The sequence below is a fragment of the Spermophilus citellus genome (genome assembly GCF_964194105.1).
Source record: "Spermophilus citellus genome assembly, chromosome: 9".
NCBI classification, from domain to species: domain Eukaryota; kingdom Metazoa; phylum Chordata; class Mammalia; order Rodentia; family Sciuridae; genus Spermophilus; species Spermophilus citellus.
Window position 1 is genome coordinate 50,651,051 of NC_138191.1, and position 21,330 is coordinate 50,672,380.

Consider the following 21,330-nt stretch of genomic DNA (forward strand, 5'->3'; position numbering starts at 1 on the left):
TCTACAAACTCCTGATTTCATCAAGTAGTCCTACCCCTTCCCTTTATTCTTCCTCTCTAAAAAAAAATGGCAACTTCTGTACTGTCCACATGGTAGCAACTAGCCACATGAAGCTATTGAGCCCATGATATGTGGCTGTTGGAACTGAGACATTCTAGAAGTATAAAGTGCAAACACGACTGTGAAGACTTAATATGAAAAAAGAACATAAAACATCTCATCAGTAACTTTTTACATTGATTATTTGTTGAAATAATGACTTAGACATAGTGTTAATATATGTTACTAATACGAAAATTTCACCCATTTTTTAAAGTGACAACTTGAAATTTTTCAATTACACTCAAGATTTCTATTGAACAGTGCTTGTTATGGTTGTTTTCATAGATTAAAAACCTTGGAATCATAGTTGACACCTTTCTCTGGAGTAAATCCTGCCCTCCAAAATAGAAAGTAGAATTCAACAACTTCTCACAGCTACACCTTTATCCCAAAACTTGCACATGTGTACATCACTTTTTCTTTCTTGGATAATTAAAATATGTTTTAACTGTCCTCCTTATGTCCTTCTTTGCTACCCTCTTCAGTTTATTCAGCTGTCCCCCACAAAGTTGCAGAGTGATATTTTTACAAATTGTGTGTGTGCTGCTGGGAATTGAACCCAGGTCTTGTGCGTGTAATGCAACCACTCTACCATCTGAGTTATATCCCCAGGCCTCAGAGTGATACTTTTAAAGGGTCACTCCTCTATTCAGAATCCTTCAGTGGCTCTTTTTCCCAGAGTAAAAGCCTAAGTCCTTAGAATGGCCTGCAAAGCCTTACAAGATTTGATGACCTACCCCACCCCATCTTCTATGATTTGGTTGAATGTCCTCCAAATGCTCATGTGTTGATTACTGGGCCCCCAGCCTGCAACACTATTAGGTGGGACCTCTAAGAGGCAAGTCTAATTGGAAATCTCCCAGTTATATGGGGGCATATGCTTGAAGGGGATGCACAAGGTCCTGGGTTCAATTCCCAGCACCACACACACACACACACACACACACACACACACACACACAAAGTTAACAAAAACACCTCAGAATCCTTTTTCGACCTATGAAACTGTAATTTCACAGTAAAATAAGATTCTTATCCATACCTGGTTAACTTAACCCCAACCTTTTGTCCATTTTCTCATGACCATTAGGTGTTCTTGAAAAACTCTGAAAGAAGGATTTTCCTTTTTCCTCAGGCATAAAATCTTCTTAGGCATCTACACAGAGTCCAGAAATTCTGGTGTAAAATATGTGCAGCTTAATCTCAAGATGATCATCTGGTACAACCGGATGTTGTAAATACAAGCAGTATTCATCCTCTCTATTGTAGACTGGCCACCCTTCACCCACCTAGTCCAGTGTCTGCATTCAGGAAGATGTTCCCTGCTAGGATATGATTTTTTGTTTGTTGTTTTTGTTGTTGTGGGGTCTTGTTTTGTTTTGAGCTGGTCTCACTGAGTTGCTGAGGCTGGCTTCAAACTTGCAATTCTCCTGCCTGAGCTTCCTGAATAGATGGGTTACACAGATGCACCACGGAGCCCAGTGAGGATGGGCACCTGTTGGGTGGTACGTCAGAGACTGTAGCCAGGTTCCTTATTTCAAAACCCAGGGAAATCAAGGCTAGGAGAACTTAGGCAAGTTTTGGGGGGAAAAAAAAACAACAACAGGAAACACACAGTGGTAGAAAAGGCACGGGAAGCCACATTGCTTGGCCCCCAGCATTCATCCCTTCCCACGAAAAGATCCTACTGGGCGGCTCAATCTAATTCGTAGCCTGGAACCACAGAATTTTAAGTTCACAGGCTGTGGCACCCACGCCGCCACACCTCCCCTAAAGCCGGGAGAAATAGAGGATCCCGTCATGTGCCTTCTGCAGCCGCTTGGGAAGCCGGCTTCTCGCAGCCTGAAACTCCGCAGTGAACACATTCTCGCGAGACTAGCGGTCTGGGCTAGCGGGCCTGGAGGTTCCCGGAAGTGGACGAGAGGCAGGTCCACTCCCACCTAAGCCAGTGCACGCCTCGCCGGGTGGAATCTGGGCCTCTGGGGGACCCGCGCGAGGCGGAGTCTCGGAGACGCTCCCCGCTGGTCTCCGGGTGCTGGCGCCACCTCCCCTCCCTTTGCCCTTCACCGCGCCCTGCCCTCCCTGGGCTGCGGCGTTGGTCCAAGGCTGGGCAGCCGGCCTGTCCCCTTTTGCTTGCCTTCCCGTGCCCTCCCCCGAATAGCGCCAGACCCGGGGTTTCCCAGATGCCGCCTGTATCACTTGCTCACCGTAAGTGCTAGGAATGCTGCTGGCCTCCCGGAGAAATGCATTCTTTCTATCTATAGCTCTCTCTGTCCATCCTGTGTCTCTTACAGCTATTCCAGGGGCGACAACTGCTTTCCTCTGTTCTCATCTCCCCATCGGTGGCTTCTGACCCGAATTTGGGAATGGGGCGATCTCCCACCTGTTATCTTTGAGCAGACTAATCTCCTGTAAGCAGAAGTGCCATTTGGAGACTTGACAGCCATTTGTCCTGAGACCGCGGAATTTTTCCCCTTGAACTCCAGGCTTTCTTAAATAGTATCGCTTTTCTCTGAGAGTGCTTTAGCTTGTTTGGTTTTGTTATGTTTTATTGGTAAGAATTGACAATACAGTATATTTGCTTCAGTCTTCCTCATTGTGCTTTAAGGGAAGAGAAAACAATTTGCCTTCTCGAATCTTCTTTATAAGATTCCTTCTTTCTCATTGCTAGAGTTAAACCACATTTAGAACATGTAAGTGCAGCTGTCAGCCCTGGAGAGTTTAAGGTAATAGTTATTTTCTTTTTTTAATTCCTTTTTTGTGTGTCACAGGGGTAACTCATTTGATTTTGGAGTTCCTTTAATTCTTCTGAAAGATTTCAAAGCCTCCAGAATCCAAAATGGGACACGGTAAACAGATTAGAACTTTACTACTAAACGAAATGGAAAAGCTGGAAAAGACCCTCTTCAGACTTGAACAAGGTCAGTAGCAAGTTGTTTGAATAGATCCTTTGTGTCTTTTAAATTTTAACTCATTAATGGGCAATTAAAAATTTTATTGGTTCTTCTTAGTTATACAATTTAAAATTTTTAAAACTTTATGTTAGGGACTGGGATGATGTCTAAAGTAGCAGAACTTGAGCTTGACAAGAGTAAGGCCTTAGGTTCAATCCCCAGCGCCAAACAATAAAACTTTGAGTTAGATACAGTTTTCTAGGATCTTCATATTCTGCAGATTAAACTAATTATAGTTGATTTTAGTTAAAAGTGTTTTATATCTGTCATGTAAGAACAAGGGTAAAATAGGTCAATTTTCCTTCTGTGCAAACTCCCACATTAATGACCACATTATTTCTGATAGCATTTCTTATTAAAACTTAGTGAAAATACTTTATAATTTTGCTGAGTATATCTGTAACTTTGGTTTTTTATAGCTCACTCTTTTCCTTTACTGAACCTCTGAATTAGTAGAATACAGCAAAAATATAATAAACTATTTTTTATATTAATCAAAATGCTCTCAAATGTGGGGAAGATAAAAGCTGAAAATATTTTCTTGCCAAATAAAAAATAGCCAATGAAATTATGCTGATATAGTTAAGCTGTGATTTTAAAAGATCAAATTGTGTTTCTATAAAACAGATTCATAGATGCTGTATTTTCTTAGGTTTTGTAATTTTTCAACATTGAAAAACTTTCCACAGTGATTTTATGTAATATAATTTGTGAAATAGAAATTGAATATATGAAAAATAAATACAGCTCCCCCTTACTGGTGTACCAAATGGACAATGATAATCATTTTGAAGAAATTTTGTTATTTCTATAATATTTGAAGAATTAAATTTATTTTCTTTGAATTTCAGCCATCTCATGTGTTACCCCCAATGCCAACCCTCCTCTTCTTCCAACTTGGTGTGGCACTTAAGATCACCAAGTACTTATTCCATTTTTGGCTTTCCTGACTCTGCACTTTTCTGGTTTTGACTATTTTTTCCTCTTTACCCTCTTAATATTCCTGTCAAGTTAATGTGTCTCACTGGACTCCCTTCTACATTTTAATTAATTGCAAGTATCTGCTAGGAATCCTTTTTTTCTGTTCCCCTAGCCTCAAAGAATTATGCATTCTTACTGCCTCAGCTGTTTCCTCTGTGCCAAGAACTCCTTAAAAGAGGTCCTTGAGCTTTGCTTTCTTCATGGAAGCTTTTGAGTACAGTAATGACAAGTGTAAGGAATCAGCATTTTCCTGGCTCTGCTGCTAACAAATTATGTGGCTTTCGTCAAGTTACATTTTTAGCATTAATTTCTCTATTTGTGAAATAAAGATATTCTGTAGAAGGGCAGTTAATAAATACTTGCTGATCGATCACTACAACTCTGATTAAATGTACCAAAACTTGGCAAATTCAGCTAACCTGTTTGAAGAGGGAACTGTGAAGGTCTTATGAAATAAGAATGATGTGGTTGACTTTGTAACTCTACTTAAAAAACAATAATTTCGTCCAAATGCTGTGAATGGGAATATGTCACTTTTTTTTGTAGTGATCATATTATTTTAGAAGATAATTTGTAATGTGAAGGATGAATTAAAGAGAGGGAACACTGGGACAAGAAATCATCCAGAAGGCTCTTTTAAAAAACCTGTCTGGGGGTTGAGGTTGCAGGTCAATGGTAGAGTGCTTGCCTAGCCCATGTGAGGCACTGGGTTTGATACTCAGTACCACATAAAAGTAAATGAAAAATAAAGGTATTGTGTCCATCTACAATTTAAAAAAAAGCTTAAAAATGGTATCTGGTTAAAGATAAGGATTTAACTATCAGAGTTGCAAAGGGGGACAGAATGAGACATTTTAAAATGCACAGGACTTAGTAACCAATTAGAGTGAAAAAACTGGGAATTTTTATTTTTTTCATAGTTAATTGACAAACAACCAAACCCTTCTTCATTTTTCTTTTCTTTTTTCCCTAAAAGAATTTATCTTCATTTTCAAGACTGACATCTCTGTAGATTCTTTTAATTCAACAAGTAGAAGACTGGATAATTATTTTCTAGCCAAAGCATGAGTCTTCCCATTTTATTTATCTCACTTAGTAGCAGAATAATGAACATAATAAGTATTCTCCATATTTGGAATTCTTCCATCTTTTATATAGGTTGGTTAAATTTATCATTTTTCCTCTTTAAGAAAATATAAACATTTTATATTTTATATATAAACATTCTTTGTTTAGGAGCTTCAGTTTCTATAAATCATGTGGAGGGAAAACCTTCCATTTCCAATAATACTTTATCACTCATCTTGCTAGCTGTCTCCAGGAGGGATATGTATTGCCTATGTCTGCAAATCTGTAATATGTATTGCAAATCTGAATAAAGTATTCCCAGTTTTAGCATGAGGAATAAGATAGCCATGCTATGTATTGCTGTGATCTAAGTCAATTTTAGCATGATGGTGATTAATTATGGAATCTGGCATAGGCCAGGTATTCTAGTGTTTCATTTACTGTACATAAAAATTTTAGTTTCTATGACTTGGATTAGAGGTCTAGAGTGTCTTTTATACACTGATCTATGTATTGGGACATAGAAAGACAGCATAGACTATTACTTTTTCTTCTTTCTTGCTTGCTTGCGAGCTTGCTTTTCTTTCTGTTTTAATTCTTTAAAAGTAACCCAAGCTGGGTGCAGTGGCACACACCTGTAATCCCAGTGATTTGAGAGGCTGAGGCAGGAGAATTTCAGGTTTGTGGTCAGCATCGGCAACTTAACAAGACCCTCAGCAACTTAGAGAGAACCTGTCTCAAAATAAAAATAAAAATTAAAAGCGCTGGGGATGTGACCTAGTGGTAAAGTACTCCTGGGTCCAATCCCCAGTACCAAAAAAAAAGTGTTTAATTTTGTTAATATATGAACTAATATTAACACTCCTACTTTCTGTCAGATAAGTTAAAAAACAAACAAACAAAAACATGAGGAAAGAATTGAGGTCATAGGTCTGGGGGCACTTCCAATCAAACCCTTGTTTTTTTTCAGTATGTTGCCATGGATTACATACATACTTAGGTCAAGTTAAGTAGATAAACAAGTTATATTATGTTAAATAATAGGGGTTAGAAATGTAATTCAGTGGTAGGGAGCTTGCCTAGCATGTGTGAAGCTTCAGGTTCAATGCCCAACACAACAAACACAAAACAAAACAATCTTTCCAAAACTCTGAAACAAGAGGAAGAATAACCAGAAATGACTCTTTTACTCTACTGAAGTTGGGAAAGATGAGTTACAAACTGTTTAAGTGTTTTGAGACTTGCCCTTTGAGATTCTGTGTTTTCAGGAATGACAAGTAGCCTTCTTAGAAAATGTCAGAAAAAAATAAAAAGCATTTATCTTTTTCAGATACACAAACGATAAAGTTAATTGCTTTACTGAAGGAAATTGATACTGTGGAGCAGAGTTTGGCACACTTTTTCCCCATAAACTTTCAGATAGCAAATCTTTTCAGCTTTATAGGTTACGCACCTTTGGAGCTAATGAACTATGCCATTGTAACCCGAAAGCAGACATAGGCAATGAATGGGTATCACTGTGTACAATGAAACTTGATTTATAGAAACAATTTACAGTATGTCCAGTTTAGTATCTAGACATACTTTCCTTTCTGTAGCAAAAGTGTTTGAATATATATTTTAGAAATGCTTCCATCATTGTGTGATTTTTACCCATGTAAACGAACACATGCCCACTTTAAAAAATTGATAACCAATTTTCCTTTGTGTTAAAAATCTTCCACATGAAAGTTTTCAATTGGTTTTCACATCATTAGTTTATTATAGTCATGCTTCAGAATTTTGTGTGATTAGCTTATAAAAACAATTGCTGATGTCAGAGAAAATATAATTTCACTAGCATTTCAGCAAAAGTCTTTATACAGTTGGTGAATATGATTAAAGATTAGTATCATGGGGCCAGGGTTTTGGCTTCTCAGTGCCACATAAATAAATAAAATAATGGTATTGTGTTCATCTACAATTGAGAAAAAGGATTAATATATGGTTTAATGATCACAGCACTAAGATCGTCTTTTATTTGTATTTGGATACCATTGTACAATATTTTTTCCACTTTTGAGGCCATTAAAACCACTTATCAAAATATAGAACTTTGAACTTTGAATCACTTTATCACAGAATATTAAAGACCTTTAAAAATAATGAAATTTATTTAATCACATTGTTTTCACTGACAGTATCAATATTAATTTTTACTGAGAGTTGAAAGACTTCCACTTATTAATAAATAAAATTAGTTATTAAAAAGTGTTTATTTCATTTATATCTTATTCCTTTAATTTTTCTCTGGTGTTTCACAATTTACATAGTTTATTGAATTTACGTGTACATTATATAAATACTCATTTTGGGAATGCTTGTCTTTTTTTCTGAAGTTAGACTATTCAAATACTGTTTTAAAGATGTTAGATGAGTTTTAACCTTTGTACTGCAAGTTCTCTGAGTCTTTGTGTAATTAGAAAAACAATATTTGTATAAATGTAATGGGTGGCAGTTTGTTTAAATATGTCCAATTGGCTAGTCTCTGATATTTGCACATGCTTAAAATGTCACCATTTTCCCTGATGATAAATGTAATCATTCTTGTAAAGGTATATAGATGATTCTCATAGACACTAAGTATTTTATTTCATGTTTTAATTCTACATGCAACTGTTTCTTAATCTATTCTTTTATGTTGCAGCTCTAATGACTTTCACCAATTACAAGAATGTATAAAAAAGACGTTTTTTTTTCCTGTGCTTTTTGTTTAAAAATATTGAGATCATACTGTTTAAACAATTTTGTAACTGCTTTCCCCCCTACTGCTTATAATGTTATTGAGTGTATATTACCTTCCTTACTACCTTGTTTCAGCCATACTTTTTTCCAGAAAGGATTTCAGATACATAAAATTTAACAAAGTATTAAATGCTGTTTAAATACCTTTTGATACCATGATTTAAAATGGCTTTGTCATAAATTATCTCATTATTTCCAATTATTAGATATTTAGGTTTTTGTCAGTTTATTTAATCATAGTAAATGAGATTATGATAAATATCCTAATACATGACCTATGTTTACATCACTATTTCCTCAAAAAGATATATACCTACATTAAATTATTAGGTCAAAACAATAAAAATTCTTGGGGCTGGGGTTTTGGCCTAGCATGGGTGAGGCACTGGGTTCCATCCTCAGTATCACATAAAAATAAAGGCATTGTGTCCACTTACAACTAAAAATATATATATACACATACACACATATATTTGTATACACACATATGTAATACATATAAATTCTGAATATATCAATGCTATATTAATTTGTAGAAAAAATTGTGTATGTAGTTCCTTGGGGAAAAAATTTTTGGTTTTATGGTACAATGTGAAAAGTGAGTCTCTGATGTTTAGTTACTTAATAACACTGTTTGGATAATTTGTTTTTGATTTACTAACACCATTTACTATGAATAAATTTATATCCATATTTTATTTCAATTCAGGAATGTAATTAACAGTTCTTATCACTTTTTTCAGAAATGGTTAGAACTTCTATTTACTCACATTATTCATACTACAGTATGAAAGCAGGCTATATTTCTCTTGAAAGTCATAGAATTTGATTGGATTAGAGTAAATTCGAAGAGTCTAGTATTCTATTGTGTTTTACTGAAATCTTTACAGAAAATATCTTTCCCATTATTTAGTATTGTAGAAAAATTTACCACCTGTTGAACATCAATGTGGGCAATTTACGGCTACAAAAGAATAATTTTAGACTTGAGAGGAACATACCAACATGTTCTTAGTGTCAGGATTTGCCTTGAACCATACTAATTTTCCTTCTTTCCTTCCTTCCTTCCTTCCTTCCTTCCTTCCTTCAATGCTGGGAATGGAACCCATTTTTTTCAATTTTTTTTTTTTTTTTGTGTGTGTGTGTGTGGTGCTAGGCATTGAACCCAGGGCTTTGTGCATGCAAGGCAAGCACTTTACCAACTGAGCTATATCCCCAACCCATCAATTTTAAAATTTTGAGACAGGTTTTTACTAGATTGCTTAGGGCCCTACTAGGTTGCTGAGCCTAGCCTCAAACTTGCAATCCTCCTGTCTTAGCCTCCCAAGTTGCTAATCCTCCCATGACACTTGGCCCAAGCTGACTGTAAACAGTGCTTTATACTGTTACCTCTGAATCATATCCAATATAATATTCACTATAACTTTCCCCCCTTGTTTATTTGTAACAACCCTCTCTGATAGTGAAAAACCTGATTCTCATAATCTTTGTTTTTGAAAGGTATTTTTACCAGGTATAGGATTCTAAGCTAACCATAGAGGCATACCTCAGAGATATTGCAGGCTCCATTCCAGACCAAGACAATAAAGCAAGTCACATGGTATTTTTGTTTCTCAGTGTGTATAAAAGTTATGTGTACCTTATACTGTAGTCTACTGAGTATAAAATAGCATTCTGTCTTAAAAAAAAACAATGTACATACCTTCATTAAGAAATAATTCATTAGAGCTCAGTGATACAGTCCTTGCCTCACTTGTGTAGGACCCTGGATTTGATCTCTAGCATTGGGAAAAGAAAGGAAGGGAGGGAAAGGAAAGAAATATTTTATCACTAAAATATGCTTATGATCATCTGAGCCTTAATGACAATTCCCAATGTTGATTCCTACTGACTGATCAGCACAGTGGTTGCTGGAAGTTGGAGTGGCTATTGCTATTTCTTAAAATAAGGTCACATTGAATTTTGCCATCTCAATCGACTTTCACAAAAATTTTCTATAGCATGGGACACTCCAAGCATTTTACCTACAATAGACCTTCTTTCAAAACTGAAGTGAGTCTTCTCAAACCCTGCCATTGCTTTATCAACCAAATTTATAAATATTCTAAATCCTTTGTGTCATTTCAACAGTGCACACAGCATCTACCAGTAGTTTCCATTTCAAGAAACTACTGTCTTTGCTCATCATACAAAACAACTATCCATCCATTAAAGTTTTAAATAAATTACAGCAATTCTGCCATATCTTCAGGCTCCACTTATAATTCTAGTTATCTTGCTGTTTTCATCACATCTGCAATCACTTACATCACTGAAGTCTTAAGCCCTCAGAGTCATCCATGAGGATTGAACTACACTTTTTTCAAATGCCTTTTAAACTTGATATTTTGACCTCTTTCCATGAATCGTGAATGTTCTTAGAAGCACCTAGAATGGCAAATCCTTTTGAGAAAGTTTTCAGTTTACTTTACCCAGATCCATCACTATTGTGCCAACTTTAGTCTTACAAAATGTATTTCTTAAATAATAAAGACTTACCAGGGTACAGTGGTACACATCTTTAATTCCAGAAACTCAGCTGGCTGAAGCAAGAGGTAGATCATAAGTTCGAGGCCAGCTTGAGCAACTTAGTGAGATCCTGCCTCAAAACAAAACAGAAATTTAAAAGCAAGGGCTGGGGATATCACTAAGAGAACTTCCCTGGGTTCAATCCCTAGTACCACTCAATACATACATATATTTGTACTTAACAGTCAGAATTATTCCTTGATCCATGGGCTACAGAATGAATGCTTTTTTAAACAGGCATGCAAACATTAATCTCATTGTAAATCTGCGTCAGAACTCTGATATGACCAGGTGCATTGTCAATGAGCAGTAATATTTTGAAAAGAAACTTTTTTTTTTTTTTTCTGAGCAGTAGGTCTCAACAGTGGGTTTAAAAATATTCAGTAAACCATGTTGTAAACAGATGTGCTATCATCCAGGCTTTGTTGTTCTACTTATAGAATATAGTCAAAGTAGATATAGTGTAATTCCTAGGGTCCCTAGGATTCTCAGAATGGTGAGTACTGACTTTGACATAAATTCACCAGTTGCATAAGCCCTAAGGAGTGTCAGCCTGCCTCTGAAGCCATGCGTTGACTTTTCTGTAGCTATGAAACACTCCTAGATGGCACTATAAGACTGTTTCATCTACATGTAAAATGTGTTTAATGTAGCCACCTTCACCTTCATCAATAATCTTAGTTAGATCTTCATACTGCAGCTGCCACCTTGGAATCTGCTTTGATTTTTATATTAGGAAGATATCTTCTTTCCTTAAACCTCATGAGCCCACGTGTGCTAACTTCAACCTTTTCTTACATCTCTTAGCTTTCATAGAATTGAAAAAGTTAGAGTCTTGCTCTGGACTAGGCTTTTGCTGAAGGGAATATTGTGGTTCATTTAATCTTCTATTCAGACTATTAAATCTTTTTCCATATTCAGCATTAAGGCTGTTTTCCTCCTTTATTCACATATTCATGGGAGCAACACTAATAATTTCCTTCAAGAACTTTTTCTTTATGTTCTCATTCTGATAAGAGAAGCCAAAATACTTACAGTGGCCTAGAAGGTCTGTATGATCTAATTACCTGTTTCCTTTCTTTTTCCTTTCCCTCACCTTATTCCAACCCAGCTATACTAAGCTGCTTGTCATTTCTGAAACCAGCACATACTTAAATACTAGTTTTATTGTCCTGTTTTCTTCAAATAGTCAGTGCTTTCCCTAGATGGCCATAATAGAGATGTGACCAATTACCTTACTTCTCTCAAACCCTTTAGCTTCTCAATTACCATCCTATTTAAAATTTCTGCCACCACATTAACTTCTTTCCTCTCCTCCATTGTCATTAAAATGCTTATTTCCCCTTTTTTTCTCAATATATGTCCCCTCCTTTACTTATTTATTTGTGAAGTTCATTGTTTAATATGCTCTTTCCTCTCTAGAACTCCAGCACTGCAAGGGTGGAATAATTTTCTATTTTGTTCCCTATAGGTGCTCAGTCTTTAATGTTTTATTATTTTATTGGCTATTTAATAAATCAGTCATTATAACTACTAGTATTTCCTATCTTCTCAAAAATATTCCTTAAATTAAAAATTATACTTAACTAAATTTTCTGCTGCCTTCAGTTTTTTTTTTGCCTATCATTAATTAAGATACATCATATTTAGAAGCTTTATATTCCTAACAGACTGGAGTGTAGTCAAAACTTTCACATTCTAGCAATTGTAACAAAAGTTCAAAGTCTTCCTTAAACCAACCAAAACTCTTCAACAGTAAAGTTTTAACTATAATGGGGTTTTGTTGTTGTTGCCTCTAATGATAAGTACTTGTAATACAAGTCTCAGGTATAGTTTAATAGAAATAGTATGACTTGGGAAAGAATGGGAATATCTTGGGTGTCAGGATTCCAACAAAGATTTTAATAACCAAATCATGATGAGTAGGGATAGCAGTTCATGTGGAGGTTCATGTACTCACTCAGAAGAACCAATGTGTACTTCCCTTCTGATTCCACATTCAATGATGTGGCTTCAATAGCTTTAGATTATCCATGGTGGAATTGTTCTTATCAAGAAGTCAACAAGTACCACAAGTTAGTGTTTCCCCCCACCCCAGCTAGTTGGTACATCTTTGTTAGCATACCACTGTATTTCAGCAGATATCAATATGGGGCTCACGTGCCTTCAGAATTGTGAAAAGTTCAAACTCTGCCTCTTTTGAGTTTGACTTCTTTCACTGAAGACTTGTTTTCTTTGTAGAGTAGTATAGTTGTCCCAGTATACCTCCCAAGTTTTATATACAATCCCATACTCTTGACACCATAGAGAAACTCACTTTCTCTGCTGCAGTTTGAAAAATACTGGAGAACATCTTCACTCAGATGCCCACCTCTGCACAAGTCAATTTAGGGCTGAGGGTAGGGTGCTGTGAGGGATTGAGGAGATCAACATAAATAAGGATCTAAGAATTTTCACATCTTAAAGTAACTACGTGAATAGGAATCTGTTTACAGGGAAAGAAACAGGACATTGTGAAGCAGATGGTTCCACAATGTTTACTATACTTGGTAAAACAAAATGCAGCTAAATCAGAATCTTAGTTTTTATAATTCTTTAAATGAAACAGTATTTTTAACATAATTTTTTAAAATATGGTTTTTATTTAGGGTTTGAACTACAGTTCCGATTAGGCCCAACTTTGCAGGGTAAAGCAGTTACTGTGTATACAAACTACCCATTTCCTGGAGAAACATTTAATAGAGAAAAATTCCATTCCTTGGATTGGGAAAATCCGACAGAAAGAGAAGATGATTCTGATAAATATTGTAAACTTAATCTGCAACAATCGGGATCATTTCAGTATTACTTCCTTCAAGGGTAAGTGAAGTTAGGTGTTCTGTATATGGGGAAAAAAAGTTAATTCATTGTAAAACTTCAAGTTAAGTAATTTATAAAAAGTTATCAACCATGGCAGTATAATTTTTACATTGCTTTTTGAGATACAAATAGAATATGGCTCTTCAATTTCTATGAGATTATCTAGTCTTTTCCTACAACCTGATTATAGGATTATATTTATTTAAGTGTTCTGGCTATTTCTGATAAATTCTAGTACATTTGTTTTTCATTAAAACAACATTATTAGATGTTATGTATATTGTATGTAGTATAATTATATAGTAATGGTACAATGCAGTATTAACTGTGTAATAATGCAGAATGGGTAAAAAAATTGCTTTCCATTAAGTTTTGTTGCAACTTTGTTAATTATTGTATGTGTTAGAAATAATATAATTTTAAATAGGATAGTTCCTTCCAGTTATTCAGATACTAGAAAAATCTCACTTTTTCCCTCTCATTAAATGGAAAGTTTTCATTTTGCTTTTTTTCCTTAGAAATGAGAAAAGTGGTGGAGGTTACATAGTTGTGGACCCTGTTTTACGTGTTGGCAGTGATGATCACGTGTTACCCTTGGACTGTGTTACTCTCCAGACATTCTTAGCCAAGTGTTTAGGACCTTTGGATGAATGGGAAGACAGACTGAGGGTTGCAAAAGAGTCAGGTGATGTCAGCTTGGTTTCTTTTCCTTTTCTTTTTTAAAATAAATGTAATTATCCTCTGAAATCTGTATTTCAGAGGTTTTTCTCCTACTTCTAATTTCACCTCTTAATATATTTAGTAATTATATGAACCATATGAAAATAGAACCATATGAAAATTTTTAAAGTTGACCCTTTTTAATCCATAAAAATGTCGTTATGTGGTTCAACTTAAGGACATCTATGATAAAATGTGATCATTGTTATTTCTGAGATTTTTGCTTTGACATATAAAACCAGTAGCAAACTATTAAAATGTAGAGGAAATATATTATTATATAATTTTAATTAATAAATATTGACTTTCCACATGGAAGGCATGAGCTGCCAACAATACTTACAATAAGATAAAACTTATTTTACTCTTACATAAAATAGGAGTAACATTAATTTTCTATTTTCAAGTTAAATGTAGGATGAAGAAAGGAATGAAAAGTTCACTGGCATAACTATGTACTATAAGTACTGTGAAACATTAAAATTAGGAGATGAGTATATACTGATATTTTTGTGTATAAATATATCTATTCCACAAATAGAAATTGAATCCCTAATAATAACTAAGCACTGTTTTGTGATGTTTTTCTAGTACACTATTTTATTACCCTGGTCTTGTAGATGAGGACACTGATATTCTGAAAGATATAAGTGGACTTGCTTAAAGTCTCTTTTGGTACAGCTAGAATTTGAACCTAAGTCGTTGACTCCTTATGGTAGCCTTTCTATTTTACTTAAGAAAGTTTACATTGATATTTTTCTTAGTTTTAGGTTGGTTTTGTTTGTTTTTTCTTACAGTGGTCTTTGTTGTCTTGCTTTTCAGGTTACAACTTGATTCATTTCACCCCACTGCAGACACTCGGACTATCTAGGTCGTGCTACTCCCTTGCTGATCAGTTAGAATTAAATCCTGATTTCTCAAGACCTAATAAAAAGTATACATGGCATGATGTTGGACAGATTGTGGAAAAACTGAAAAAAGAATGGAATATTCTTTGTATTACAGATGTTGTCTACAATCATACTGGTATGAACTTCATTAATTTTGATGAGAATATTAAATTCTGATTATTTCATTCCTCGATATTTTATATAACAGTTTGTTTCAGTGATGGGAACTGAACTCAGGGCTTCAAAACTGTTAGGCAAGCATTTCACTATCAAGCCACATCCTCATTCCTTATGTAATGTAAATTTTATAGACATACATGATGATAATGTCTTTCAACTTCAAATATCACTGTATGTAGTATCACTTTTTTTGTTCCAAGAAAACAGTGCTAGTTGAGGAAATAGTCAATATATAATTTGTATGTGATGTTTATAAAAAGGGTTATGATAGAAAGGACCTAATAATCATATCTCAACATAGAGTATTAATACTTTCCAGACTAACAAACATATTCTGTATAGCAAAATATCTGGTACTATAGCATGTATGAAAAGAACTACATGATTTCTACTACTGGGGAGAAAATTATCAGTAGACTCTCAGAAGTTATATTGTTCACATATTAAAAGAGCTTTAGATCATCTCCAGCACCAAAAAAGACTATTTTTGTTCCCAAGATACCTTAGCTATTATATAGAGTTCTATAAAATGTACCAAATTTTTCAACTGATGATCTTCAAGGAGATAGTTATTCCTCTTACCTGTCATAGCAACTGAGTCTGGACTGATGATGCCTCTGGGCATGTATTCAGTTTAACCCATTATACCTTACAAAATATTGTGTGGGCCACAATGTTGAAGAGTGTGGAGACCACTAATTTGCATATGTATAGAACAGGAATTCTGGGTGGTTCAAAAATTCAAGAAATTTCATGAGGTATTTTCCAAGTAAACATAAGAATTATGAAGATACTTAAAAAATTTTATTGATCTATTTCATCAATATAGATGATAATCTCCAACAATAGCAAAATTAGGTTGAAAAAATAGATATATTCTAACATTCGATGTTTCTTTGTGTGCCTGGAAACCAGGTTTCCAAGTCTCCAGTGAAGCCATTGTAATCTAACAACTAAGTATTCATTACTTATAAAATTGACAGTATTGGTAATTACTTAGGCATCTATAATATTATTTATGTCAAATTCATCAAATCATGTGATGGCATTGTATTAGTTACAAATGGTAAAAGTTAGAATATGGCTTAGGTAGCTGTAACAGAGAGACAGAAAAACTGACTTAACATTGAGATTGTATGTAGATTTTACAAAAGATTAGATAGGCATTTCAGGACTAGAGTACTAGCTCAATGGTGCAGGGAAAGGAGGTTGTTTCTCTTGTAGCTCTGCTGTCTCCATTGCTTTGCTTACAGCTTTTAATCAAACATGGCTGCTCCAATTCCTGTGTCATATCCCACCCAGAGAAGATGGTAAAGGGAAGCTATGTTTTCTAAGTGCATGGTCTAGTATATGTGTTACTATTGCTCATATTGCGAGACAATTACTGTTCTTACATTAGATAAATGCTCTCCATATGCTGAATGTTCACAGGATAATTTTCAGAGACTTTAGATGATTGTATTTTATAATTCTTACCAATTGTTTTGCTGGGGATAATACTTGCTGAGGTCTATACTACTGCACTCCAGAAGTCTATAGAGTGGATTTCTCTTTCATGTAAAATTAGAAAAATACTTACACTACCTAATGTTTAGAATTCTTTCACTTACCACTTGATTTTGTATCAAAATATTGAGAAAAGAAATAGAGTTTTAAGATTTTACCCTTAAAAACAATTGGGTAGAGTTAGACATGAAGATGGCCAGCCTCTTAGGAATCTGAGGCAGAAAGATTGTTTGAGCCTACTAATTCAAGACCAGTTAGGGCAACATATCAAAAGAAAAAAAAATCAGGATATCGTTGGCATTTATCCTTAACATACATATCTGTGTGTGTGTGTGTGTGTGTGTGCGCGGGCGCGCGTGCGCCCATGCAGACGCATGCCCATGCACATGTGCACAGTCCTTAGAATCAAACCCAGGGCCTTCCTTGCTCATGAGACTCTACCACTAGGTTACATCACCAGTAAGTGAAAATCCTAATGGGATACAAATATGACTACATTTTGTCTTTTTAACTTGAATTTCAGTGACTGTGATGATAAATCTAGGGGGCAGTATCTTGGTACCAATTTGGAGAACTATCAGTTTAACTGTTTTTTTTTTTTTTTTTTTTTTTTGCAGTACTTGGGCCTTGTGCATTCTAAGTAAGTTATTCTGCCACTGAGCTATATCCCCAGCCCTTTTTATTTTATTTTGAGACAGGGTCTCACTAAGTTGCCCATGCTGGCTTATAACCTCTTGATCCTCCTGTCTCAGCCTCTCACATAGCTAAGATTACAGATGTGCACACCAAGCTGGGCTTTAATTTCACTTTTATTATATGATCTCTGCTCCTTACATATCCTGACTTCACCTAAGTGTTTATTTATTGTGGGTATAAATAAATAATAACTAAATTGCTTACTAAATAAATTACAGAAACTAATAATGATACTGATTCTAAAATTCTGTAGGAGTGCTCACTGAGTAAATAAGACACAAACATGGTCATCTCATCAGCACAGCAAAGTGGTCACAATTGCAGATTCTGAAGAGAGACTTACATTAATTCCTCTGGCCAAATTACTCAACCCTTGAGCCTTAGTTCCTCCTCTATGAGAGGAACATAACAGTATGTTCTGTATTGTGTGAGAGGAAATGAAGAATAACAAAGTGTATTTAACTGCATAGAACAATTCTGGGTATGCAGTAGGTATTACTTTCCATTTTTCTAACTACTTGTATTCCTCAGTATGAATTCAGGGGGATTTGTCCATTGTAAACATAAAACAAATTGGGTCTAACTTTTGTCTATTTAAAAAATTAAATTAGCAATTTCTCAATCTCATAAAAACAACATATTTTACCCTTTAGGATTAGTTGTGCAAAGATGTTACTTGTGAAAGAACTAATTTTTCATCCTTCGTATTTTCCTAAGCCATATTTAAGTTAAAAAAACAAGTGTATGAGAAGATACCAAAACCAAAGTTTTTTTTTTCATAAAACAGAATCAGTATAAAATATCGATATCTAAATATAGAAGGAAGTGGGTGGTAGATGTTGATATTTCATCTTTAAACTTAACATAGATACCATTTTCAATTTAATTATAAGATGTAAGTTTTCTTTTGTTCAAATTTATTTGTTTTTTTTTTTTTTAAGCTGCTAATAGTAAATGGATCCAGGAACATCCAGAATCTGCATATAATCTTGTGAATTCTCCACACTTAAAACCTGCCTGGGTCTTAGACAGAGCACTCTGGCATTTTTCCTGTGATGTTGCAGAAGGGAAATACAAAGAAAAAGGAATACCTGCTCTGATTGAAAATGATCAACACATGAATGTAAGTATTTATACAGAGGCCAGTCAGAGGGTGCAGCTCCTGCTGACCCAGAACCAGGCCCGGCTGTCCTCTTCCAGCCTGGCAAAGGCGGGCATCCCAGGAGCCATACTGAACTTGCAGAATCCACGCAGCCAATCAGTCCTGGAGTCCCACACAGCCAGGCAGCCGCCGTCTGCTCGGGACCGGAGCCCACAACTGTGCAGACAACCTTGGTAAGGAGACCGCAGAGCCTTCCTGCCGGGGCCCAAGCAGCCCAGAACTTGGGCACCTGACCTGGCACGTTCCAGTGGTGATGCTGGCATCTCTCCCATGTGCAGTCTGTCCCCCACCCCCAGACCCGACCTTGTCACCTCACCCAACCCTGCAAGGATGGCCTCTGCCTGAGCCATCAGTGTCCCCGAGTGGACACTGCCTGAGCCAGACCCTGGAAACAGTCCAGAGCTTCTGCAAGGCCATTTCCTGAGCATCTGCCAACTACAACAAAGGCCAAATCAAAACCAGGGTCCGCGTGGTTCTTCTCTCAGCCAGGGGACGCAGACGCCTCGTGGGTGGCGAGAACCTCTACGAGAAGCTGCCCACGGAGTTAAAATACATCCTGGAGGCCTGAAGACTGCTCACTGGTAAAGAGGGGGAGAGAGGGAGAGAGAGAGAGAGAGAGAGAGAGAGACAGAGACAGAGACAGAGACAGAGACAGAGAAAGGGAGGGGAGGGGAGAGAGAGATTCATCACAGGGTTAGAGGAGCACAGGACTTCCCTGCCCCAATGGGCAGTAGTTAGCTTCAGCCACAGCCCCGGGTGGGAGGTCACATCTGAGACTAAAACCCAGGTCATGGGGCGTGACCACCTCCTCTTCCAAACCACTTCTGCATGGAGGCGCCCTAGATGCCCGCCCTCTCTTGAGACCCCAGGCCCCAGGGACGGAGCCATTCCGGAGAGCTCCCCCCAGATCCTGCGGGAGTCAGCAGGGCACACCTTCTCTGGCCGCCGCAGCGCCGGGAACTGGAAAAACACGCTGATAATTATGCCCTTAGCAGTTCTGTTTGCATCTTGTAAGAAAATAAACACATCCTCAGGCCTGGTACTCCTCAGGCTGACAGCAGCTCCGGCTCCTGCTGAAGCGTACATGGCTCTCTCCCACCGGCTGTCCCTGGTCTCCTGAGCTCTGTGCCAGGTCAGGCGGCTCTGTATGTTCCCCCAAGGCCAAGACTGACCCCGAACACCCGCGGGACAAATGGAATCGGGCTGGAGTGGCCTTGAAATGCAGGGGGGAGCATCCAGGTCCCTCGGAGGGCCAGCCATGGTCCCATGGGTGTAGAAGGCCATCCTGGCTCACAGAGGTCAGGAGGGAAGATTCTGGAAAAATACAGAGGAGTTCCCAAGATCAGTGTGAAAGGCCCAGAACAAAAGGTAGGCACTCTTTACCCAAGGATGCCGCCGTCTCTCTCCAAGGCACCCGCCATACTGTCTGCTGGTTTTGGATTCCTCGCTTTCGCGGGGGTCATGTTCTCTCTTGAGTCCTGTGTCCTGTGGTCCAGAGGGACATCAGACTCAAGAGGGCGGAAACAGCGCCTCAGCTTGTTCCTTCGCCCTCTTATTAAACACAGCTTGCTGAGGTCCCCTGGGGAGGCGGGCAGCGTTCTAGACCCGAGCTGGCAGAGAGAACCTTCTGGAAATGGAGTAGAGTGCTCCATTTAGAAAGAATTCACTCATTTTTACCAGAAGAAGAGAGAGCCAGACGTGGCCTCCACCCTCTGCCAAAGGTCCCACCAGATCCCGGGTTGATGATGGATTTTGAAAGTGTTTTCTTCCCTAATTCCTCGCTCCCTGGATGGCGCAGTCCCCTGTCCTCCTGGCCGCAGCTCCCTGGATGGGGGTGGGACATTTCCAGCCTGGGCACCTCCCCTCTGCTGCTCGGAGCGTGTTTGCTGTGGGCAAAGCCGAGCCTTCTTGCCACCCGCAGACGCAAGAGGGCTGGGGTGCCCTGGGGCTCCGAGGGCCTCCTGGGAATCTGGACGGGAGCTCGGGGTGGTCCACACCCTAGAGCATGTTGCTTGCTGCCTGCCCGCACCTGTTTCCAGGTGCGCTCTGGAGAGGCAGCCAGCTCAGAGGTCCAGGGGGAAGGGAGTGTGTCCCTACCTTTCTGTATGGATGATGGCAGGGATTGGAAGAGCCCAAGGGACAGAGTTAAAGTGCAAACATTCTGTGTACAAACAGAAACTCTGGAGTTTGGAAAAATTCTTTATTTCCTCTCCCTTGCCGCATGTGCCGCCATGACCCAGCACGGTCAGTGGTCAGTAGTGGCCTCCACAGTAGATGCCTGGGAAGCCCCTAGGAGCTGCCACCCTCCAGGAGCACTTCATAGTGGCCAACACTCCTGAGTCATTATCCAGCGTCACCCTGTGGCCGCCTCAGATGGTCGAACCTATCACTTCAGCCCATTTCACAGGTGAAGAAAATGAGGCTGAGAGAAGTGAAGGACTTCGCCAGGGTCTCAAAGCTGGTGGGGATCCAGGCTGGCGTTCAAACCCATGGGTCCTTCTTCACCGTCGGGGGCACCTGAGTTCTCCAGCGGCAGCTCCCGGTGAACCTGCTGGATCATTCCAGAAAGAAGCTGTCCACCGTGGCTTCCCCATCGCAGTCCTTGGTTCTCCATCTGGATGAGAACCCAGGAGGCAAGAGCTGTCCAGCAACAAGAGAGGAGCAGGCACGTGGAGCCTGGGACCCGGGGTCCCCTAACCTGCAGCCAGTCGCTCAGATGACTTGCCCAAGGTCACCCAGCAGGACTGTGGCTGAGCCGGGATTTGAACACAGGCCCAGCTGCCCGCCAAGCTCCACGTTCTTTGCTCTGGGCCAACCACCAGGTCACATAAGCAGCAGACCCCAGGGGGAAAAACCCATC

General features: G+C 38.1%; 1 protein-coding gene across 1 annotated transcript; it reads left to right on the forward strand.

Moving 5' to 3' along the window:
- Positions 1 to 1,994: 1,994 nt before the first annotated feature.
- Positions 1,995 to 18,415, forward strand: LOC308657316 (glycogen debranching enzyme-like). The gene is made up of 7 exons (XM_081308881.1): positions 1,995 to 2,310; positions 2,874 to 3,023; positions 13,106 to 13,316; positions 13,835 to 14,001; positions 14,859 to 15,062; positions 17,230 to 17,252; positions 18,250 to 18,415. Exons 2-6 carry the CDS (start codon positions 2,942 to 2,944, stop codon positions 17,250 to 17,252), a joined length of 687 nt encoding a protein of 228 aa, XP_081165007.1. The 5' UTR covers positions 1,995 to 2,310; positions 2,874 to 2,941; the 3' UTR covers positions 18,250 to 18,415.
- The last annotated feature ends 2,915 nt before the right edge of the window (positions 18,416 to 21,330 follow it).